Source organism: Patagioenas fasciata, chromosome 6, assembly GCF_037038585.1.
Source record: "Patagioenas fasciata isolate bPatFas1 chromosome 6, bPatFas1.hap1, whole genome shotgun sequence".
Lineage (NCBI taxonomy): Eukaryota > Metazoa > Chordata > Aves > Columbiformes > Columbidae > Patagioenas > Patagioenas fasciata.
This window is the reverse complement of record NC_092525.1, coordinates 37,300,541-37,309,296: the sequence shown is the minus strand read 5'-3', so window position 1 is coordinate 37,309,296 and position 8,756 is coordinate 37,300,541. Positions and strand designations below refer to the sequence as shown.

Genomic DNA, 8,756 nt, shown 5'->3' with positions numbered 1-8,756 from the left:
GTTAGTAATAGGAGGAGAGTTTTCTATTGACTCTCTAATAATACATAAAGAACTGCAAACCAATCCATAATGAACACTTATCCTTCTTGTCTTCCCTTTTTTGTTCTAATGCTTCATATCTGATATTTGCTTGATATTTTTTTTTAAGTTAAGAGATTATGTTCCAATTAACACTTTTACTTCCAGTTGGTGTAGTTTTTCTCTGCAAAGGAACAGACATATGTACACTGAGCTATTCAGGATCCTGTTGAGAGCTCTTATATTATAGTAAAGGTACCCCCAGAATATTCAAATGTAATCCAATCTCCTACCAAATTGTAGTAATCATGTCCTCAGTTGCTTTAGTCCATATGTTAAATCTGTGCTCTGTTTACAGAGGTTATGTATGTCTTCCTTCTTTTGTTTTGGTGGTAGATGGTAAATCCAAAGGCCATGAAGAACAGTTTCTGGTGATGACAAGCGGTACTGCGTACCCTCTGTCTGCGGCCTCCTGTGCTGATTTCTTAACCTTCAAAGTTTCTGACTTTAGACACGGAATTTTGAGTATGCTGCATATTCCAGGATGCACCTTGTTTAACTTTCTCCCTCAAAAAAGTGATTAGAATTAAGTACAGTGTTTCACATGTGGTCTTAAAGCAGATTAGTCCATTCAGTTGAGCTAGACAGATGGTTTCTGAAGTACCCAATACCTTTATTTATGCTTCCTAGATTGCGAAGAAAACCAAGAAATAGAAAACGAAACAACAGCAGATTCAGCAGATCTTATCTCACAATTTTCCCCCTTCTGTTTTCATTTGCACTTCTATTTCGATGCAATACTTCATTTTTTAATGCATCTATCACTGTTTGCTTCTGTCAGAAGTTCAAAGGCAGCCTGCTTTCATAAAGGAGAGCCAGTATTGACTGATCTCTAATATTGTTTCTACCTTTTTTTGACCAATCCTCAATGCATATTTCCAGTTTTGAAAAGCATTTCATGAATCATTGGGCAGTTTGAAAAATCTATAGTGTAAGCTCATTACTTTGCTGCCTGCTGAATCTTTTCCATTGGTTGTGTTTGCAATGCAAAAATGCAGCCCTTTCTCTCAGGAAAAAAGAGGTTAAAATTTTATATATACATAAATAATAAAACAACACATGGAGATGATATCAGTGTGATGCATTTCATTTCCTGTATACCTTTGACTGCCCCTCTGTCCATTAATTCACACAAACTTTCATCATATTCCAACCTCCTTAGCAGCTTTAGTCTCATTTTTCTAGCTAGTCAGACAAAAAAAGCTTACTTCTCCCCCGTGAAATGTGGCACTCCCAGCCATCCTCTCAAATGTCACTGGCTAGCGGCCCAGGACAAGCAATATTCTGTTTGATGCTAGTGATCGTGGTTTAAGCTCATACCTCATGGGGCTGCAGAGCTAGAAATGGGAGCTTTACACTTGCTAGTGAGCTCCTTGCCACAGCAAGCAAAGAGGGTTAAAAGATGTATAGCGATTAGTGGGGCCAAAGTTTCAGACTTGAGCAGAGAGACCCAAGGCTTCGCAGACCACAGGATAGAACACAAATGAGAAAATGATGCAACTTTAGCAGGAGTCATTTTAGATTATATTTTTAACAAATAATTTCTCATGCTTAGCCATGTATAGAATCTCAGTAACTCGTAGTCTTCATTTCAAAGGCATAAGGACATCAAAGTGGTCCTGATACAATTTACCTCCCCCCTCCAATCTATTTTAAGCACTTCTATCACCAATATTTTTCTGAAAAACATCTTCATACATCTAGTGCGAAGGGAATGTAAGTGCTTTCAGCACTCCTGCAGAGAAACATGAAGAACTCACCCAGACTTTAACTACGTATATCACACTAGATACCTTTTCTTGTCACTCTTTTGTGAAGGGTAGTAGATAAACAAAGAAACCTTCATTTTCTTACTCTCTTTAAAACTGGGCACAGATGTAAGATTTCTAAAATATTACGGTTTGTTTGGGGTTTTTAAATTTCAGTTTGGTTTTGTGTTTGGGTTTTTTTGTTTGTTTTGTTCTGTTCTGTTTTGTTTATTTGTTTGCTTTTGTAGCAAAGGAGCCACATTGCCATCAATGAGTCACAAAATAATTAAACATTTAAGACTGTCTGGGCTTTCATTCTGAGGAAGTGACAGGGCTGAAGAGTAGCTGCAGCTTCCAGTTTGGAGGCATTCTGTGTGCTGACTGCACGCACAAACCCCCTGCCTCTGGTTATGGGAGAAAGGAGAGACAGCAAGATGTAGAGCATGCTTTGATGGAGTTACTCGGGGAAAACGTCCTGGCAAACAACATCTGGGTCTTCAGCAGAAATATTAGCCATTGCCCTCATCCTCACTTGCACTGAACATTTTGGCTTCCAGTTGCTGAGATTCACTGACATAGATAAAGAGTAAGAGGCTCTTCCACTCGAGTACTCATTCCAGGCCAACCATAATGTGGAAAGTGTGCTTATAATGGTCCATCATATTAAGGTGTAGATTATCCTATTTTGTCTCTACATGAACTTCAACAACAGTTTGGAAGGAAATCTCTGAAAAACAACCTGGGTTAAAATGCATTACGAAAATATTATTTTATTTCATTCATCCAGACGACTCGGAAGAAGTTGCTGTTTGAGCAGTTCTATTTAGGAATCAATGAAAGAGCTCTCTCACTGCAAGGCCACTGTCAGTTTTGAGAGGTTTGTCTCTACCTGGATCACTACTTCTTACATGGCTTCCTCACTCTACATGGATTTTTATTTTGGCATTTACATCCTAAGTCCTCCTGAAGGTTGAAAAACCTAACCACAGCTCTGCCACGCTTTCTCCTGGGCTGGGGAAAGCAGTTGTTTGTGTTTTAGTCTGTCTTTACCTCTAGATCTAAGGAGGAACAGAAATGCATGGACAGTTCAGCATCCCTTGCATATTGAACATAAATTGAAGCAGGAAGTCAGATGGACTTTAAGATGTTCTGTGTCTTGACTCGTTTCCAAGTTGATTAAATGCTTTTAAGTCAGCCTATGGTCTTCTCCTCTTTGCAAGTCTAACTGTTTGGTATACAGATACGTATCTACATGTATGTAGATTCCAGTAGTGTTAAAAACCAAACCTCCAGATAGCTAGAACTATTAATTCACATGAATTTAAAATTAAATTAAATAGCTGGGCTGCTTTCCAGATGATTTCTAAAGTTCCCATGCTTACACGCAGAAACCTCCACAGGCTTTACATTACACTACTGTATTTGTTTTAGTGAGCATTTGACTGCCAAGAATACTGTCTATGACCATCATGGAAATCTAATTAAATATTTGACAAACAGAAAGCTGGACATCATTCAAGTCAAGCTCAGCATTAAATTAGAAAATTTAGTTTGTCTCCTTTATCAGTAGATTTTAAAATCAGCCTATTCTACCAAAACCCATAAGTTTAATGACTTTGGTCAGATACACTGTGAAACAGATGTCTAACATACAGCCATGAGCCTAAATCATAAAAACAATGCTTTGGTTTGCCACGGCAAAATATAAGGAAAGGCTTAGAAAGGTTGGTCACCAGCAACCTCCTTGCTGATGGTTAACACAGCCCTGTAAAATACATGAGCTGCCTTTTGCAGTCTCTTGCAGGAAGCCTTGGAGAGCCACAGATAATTTGCTTTCAATGATTCATCAAGTTGGCCCTTTGTTTCACTAATTTGAGTGTCAAATGCAACCACATAATAAAGAATTACCAAGACCTGATAAGATTCTTCTTCTATTGCTTCGTTTGTCTTAACAACTGGTACCATTGAAACCAAACCCACAAACTGAATAAATAGCAAGCCTGCGTGCAATACCGCATTCTTCTTCAAAATGATAAAGCATGTTTACTGCTCTATCTGCTGATGTACCATACATTCTTGTTTCTTTTTACTTTCTTATAAGGCACTAAATGCTGTATTCTATGCCAATGCTCGAGATGGCATTTGTTTCACTGTTAGTCCTTCAATGAATTAGTAAAGATAAAAAATGGATTTAAATGACAATTCCAGCCTTGAGAAAGCTGCTACTGTGACCATGGTTGAGTTAGCGTGCTGATCGTTTTCTCCTTAATGTAATCTTTAATGTTATATAGCTATAGGTTAGATGTGAAGCCATATATTAGAACTATTATTTCCATGAGTAATTTCAAAAGAAATATCTTCACGATTAGGAAATAAGATTTTTTTTTTTAGATGCTATGCTGTCAGTTTAATAACTTTGTAAGAAATCAACCTTAAAATGGCTTGTTTTGAAGCGGCACGTTTATAAACATTGAATTCCCAGAGCAAGAAATCTATGTAATTTGAGGTCTGTTAATAAAGTTTTAACAACTGAACTGTACACCATTAACACAAAGAAGGAAATAATAAAAAACTTTAGAAGGCTGCTTAGGAAAGCAGAGTAGGAAAATGTCTGTCTTCCAAACCCAGAAAGGTGGCATGGGGAAGCAAGCCTGTGAGATTTACTTTTTACTTTTAAAAATGGAGAAAGCTTCTGTCAAAAGGTTTTGAAACCGGTTTGGGGGGCTTGGGAAAGAGAGGGTGGTGGCAGCACTGCACGAGGAGTCGAGGGTGCCGATTTTTTTTTTGATAACGTGAATTTAAAGTATTGCCTGAACGCTGCTAGTTTCAGCAAACCCAGCTAGCGGTGGGAGAAGGGCGAATTTTCCGCTAAGGAAAACCACAAATAATGTAATGCGAGAGTAGTGCCCCGGTGCTACAAGCAGGAGCGAAGCCTGGGCCGAAGGAGGGAGCCCCGGCCGCGCGCCCGGCGCCCACCGCGGGCCGGAAGGCGCCGCCCGCCCGGTGCCCGCCGGGGGCAGGAGAGGAACCGCCCGCCCGGTGCCGCTGAGCCGTGTGCTCGCCCGCGGAGCAGCGCGACCGAGGGGGAGGCAGAAGTAAACTTCCACCTGCCCTGGAGCCGCCGCTGCGCCGGCAGGAGGAGGCGGGGGCGGAGGCGGAGGCAGGCGGGGCAGGCGAGGACCCGGCTCTGGCAGGCTCTGAGGGTCCGGCCGGGTGTAATTCGCCCCTAATCCCCGCCACGGCGGCGCTTCCCCGGCCGAGCCATGTCTGCGGCTTCCCCGCCATGCCGAGCCTAGCGGGGAGCGGGAGGACTGGCGGCCGGGAGGCGCACAAAATGAAGACCCTAATGGTAAGTGCATTGTTGGCTCTGCTCATCCCGGCTCCGGCGGCGGGGAGGAGAGGGGAGGAGAGGAGCGGCGCGGAGCGGGGCTGCCCCGGGCACCCTGCACACGCTCTAGCCTTCCCCGGGCTGTGTCCCCGCGGCTTCTCGGGATCACGCGAAGGGAACAAAACCCCGGTGGCGGCGACGAAGAACTTTCCGTCTGCTTTCTTTTATTTGTGTTGCTCGCGGGTTGCGGGTTTTGTGTGTCTGTGTGTGTCCGTTTTAATGAGCGTATAGAAAGCTGAGCTGTTTAAAGGATGAGGCTGTAGGTAGCTGCGCGAGCGGAGAGCGCCACAATCCCCAACACTCGTTAAAATGCACGAATAAGGTGCCCAAAGGGGAACGGCTGCATGGGAATGAGAGGCGCGGGGGAACTGGACATGAAGAGGGGAGAAGCGGCAAGGAAGCAGGGCTGGGGGAGAGGGAGGAAGGCAGGGGAGCAGAGCGGCGATACGCCAGGAGGAGGAAGGAGGGGGTTCCCCAGGTCTCTCCTCGCACTTTTGCCGGGTCTCTGGCGGCGTGAAACTTGAGGGCGCCGCGAGTGCGGTGGGGGGGAATGGAGCGCCCCGCTGGGCCCGCGGCGGGGGGAGCCGCTGCCCCGCGGCGCTGAGCCGCTTCTCTCTCTGCCCCCCGCAGCGCCACGGGCTGGCCGTCTGCTTGGCGCTCACCACCATGTGCACCAGCTTGTTGCTCATGTACGGCGGCATCGGCGGCGGCGGTGGCCACCCGGAGCCGCGGCGGCAGCAGCAGCAGCAAGTGGCGGCGGTGCCCAGCCGCCCACCGGAACGGGACCAGCACCACCCGGCGCTCCCCGTCGGGGCCGGTCTCCTGGAGGGCTACATCAGCGTCCTGGAGCACAAGGTGAGCCTCCGCTCGCACAACCCGGCGCTCGGGGTAGCCGGGGACCCCGCGCTGCCCCGTCCTACCAAGGGAGCACCGGCCCCACACCTGCAGAGCTCTCCTTCCTGCCCTCCGTGCGGCGGCGGGGCCCAGCCCAGGGGCAGGGGGTGCCCTGGTGACTCGGTGTCTGGGATGGCTTCACTGCCCTAGTGCCTGGCCCTGGGTGCGTGGATTAGCAGGATGCGGTGTCTAGCCTGTGGTCAGGCGTTTGTGGAGTGTTGGCTTTCTCTTCCCTTGCCCAGTAGAAGATGGAGGGTGAAGCGTTTTGTTTCTGATGCTGGATGCTGGAGGTGCACTACAGATGTATGTTTATGACAATATTAGGAAGGACTGAAGAAGGAAGTTTAACTATAGGAAGGTAAAGTCAATAGGCAGGTGTTTATTCTTAGCTCATTTTGTCTTAGGAAACTGAACTGCACAAATTACTTTTTCATCCTTCTCCTGGGAAGCAGACGTCATCAACCATAGTCTCCATTCTAGAAATTGGGGGTACTTCTTTAACGGTGAACAAAATGATGGCCCTCCCCTTGACACAGGAATTACCAGTCTGGATTGTCAGACTGCAACACTCGTTTACCAGACGTAGGCAGAGTAAGCTTTGATATCTCTCAGGACAGATGTAATGACATAAAGTGAGCAAGGTAGCACATCCATGCTGAAGAGATACTTGAGCTTCAGTAATTTTCTCAGAAGGCAGATTCCTCTGCTTTTTGTGCAGTGTTGACTTTGTTGCTTTTACCTGGAAACTCCCAAGGACCCCTCTCTGCCAAAACCCCAGATAATGTTTAGTACACACACTTCTTGCAGTAAATATTTACTGCAAAAAATGAGGAAAGGAAGTAAGGGTTCTCCACTTTCTCATGTTTTCATATTCAGACTGGCATCTTTCTGAAAGATTTGTTGTCAAACAAGTCACTGGGCTCAGTTTAGAGGTACTGTGTGAAGACTAGTGACTTTGATTCCTTCTGGCTTCACTTTCTATGCAGGAGTTATCTGTAGGGCTCTTAACATAGAAAAATAACTTAGTGATGGTCCCTTGTAGACTTTTTATTTGCTTTATTACATGGTTCAGGAAATTTTCAAATATAGTGTCTGTATAGAAAAAGCAAGTTTTGGCCATGGGGCTTGCTACTGTGTGAGGTGTTCTCTTTTAATTCTTCCGTTCTTGAACAAAACTGTAATGGTTAACTGTAGGTAAATGTGCACATGATTTTTGTAAGTAGTAGTAATTGAAAAGGCATCTATGGGTTTTTTAGGGTGTATATGCAAGTGGTCCTCTGGCACTGGTAACCCCTTACATTGCTTTCTCCTGGCTCCCAAACACCCTTCATTAATAGAACATACTTAAAATCACTGTTCTGTCTTTATTATTTTCCAGAGTAATTTTAACGTTTCTCTGTGTTTTGGAGAAAGCTGATCCTCTGGCTTTTTAATATATTGTAATATGGCCCAAAACCCACATAAACTCAATTTCTGAATTTCATTTCACATACCTCATGCTTCACAGTAATAATCTGCTGAAGGTTTAATAACTTTTCCACATAACTTCTGTGGGTCAATAAGAAGATTGTGCAGTCCCTGCTGTGTTTCCAGCTTGCCTTATCTTCTTTTAATGCACATGAGATCATGCAGAGAGCTGTGCCGCTGTGGTATACAGAGCAGTGAGAACACTGTTACCATAAAGAGATGAAGTGGGAGAGACGGGCTCTTAATAGTGTATTTGTTTTAGTAATTTAACAGACTCACATATATAACATGGCTTTACAATCCCAGAATACGTAGATTTTCTGCATGTGTTAATGGTTTGGAAAGAGAAGGATGCAGGATCGGTGATCGTGAGAATAGGGAGAGAGAGTGCAAGAACTGAGAAATAGTGAGAAATTTTCAGAGAACATGTTTTTTGGGTGGGACACTGGAGACTGCAGAGAAGACAGCTTGAATAGCAAGTCCAGCCCAAAGGGAGAGGAAATGAAGGAATCAGGGAGGTTTAAGGAATTTTAGGAGATCTGCAAGAAGAGAGCATGATGTAATTCTGTGGCTGTGAGAAAGACATGGTATTTGAAAAGACAAGGAGGTCTGGAATGAGATGAAAAGTAGCTGTTGTTTGAGGACAATAGGCTTGGAAAGGCAAGGGTGGAGTGACTGCAGCCATGGTACTTATTATTTTGATGGCACAGAGGTGACAGTGTGAAATGACAGTGGATGGTAGATTTTTCACAATAGAGCTTCCTTAATTTCCTATATAGAGTTTTGAGATTATCTGTCAGGTCAAATGACCTGAAGCTGAATGACCATTATACAGAATTCATCCTTGGTACGTGTTGATGCATGAATGACAGTTAGCAGAAGGCTAAATCTCTAGATCATTCAGATCTAGGAGCTGGAACACCTTCTCAACTTTAGACTTTGTTTCTGGATCCCATAGTTTGCTTTAATAGGGAAACCTAGTTTCAATCTCCAGATCATTCAGATCTAGGAGCTGGAACACCTTCTCAACTTTAGACTTTGTTTCTGGATCCCATAGTTTGCTTTAATAGGGAAACCTAGTTTCATGTTTGTGGTGGTGTATGCATTCATGACAGTATGCACATATATGCAGAAGCTATATGATAAGTACTAAAGTTGTTATTAATCCGTAATTACAATAT

The 8,756-nt window shown here is 44.2% G+C and overlaps 1 protein-coding gene across 2 annotated transcripts in view; it reads left to right on the top strand.

Moving 5' to 3' along the window:
* The first annotated feature begins 4,665 nt into the window (after positions 1-4,665).
* Positions 4,666-8,756, top strand: part of ST6GALNAC5 (ST6 N-acetylgalactosaminide alpha-2,6-sialyltransferase 5) — a 72,701-nt gene continuing 68,610 nt past the window's right edge. Inside the window, exons 1-2 of one of the 2 annotated variants that reach the window (XM_071810560.1) lie at positions 4,666-5,175; positions 5,845-6,069. In XM_071810560.1, coding sequence (XP_071666661.1) covers positions 5,110-5,175; positions 5,845-6,069 — 291 coding nt within the window. In that variant the 5' untranslated portion in view covers positions 4,666-5,109. The remainder of the gene's footprint in view (positions 5,176-5,844; positions 6,070-8,756) is intronic. The other variant, XM_065841910.2, reaches the window with a different exon arrangement.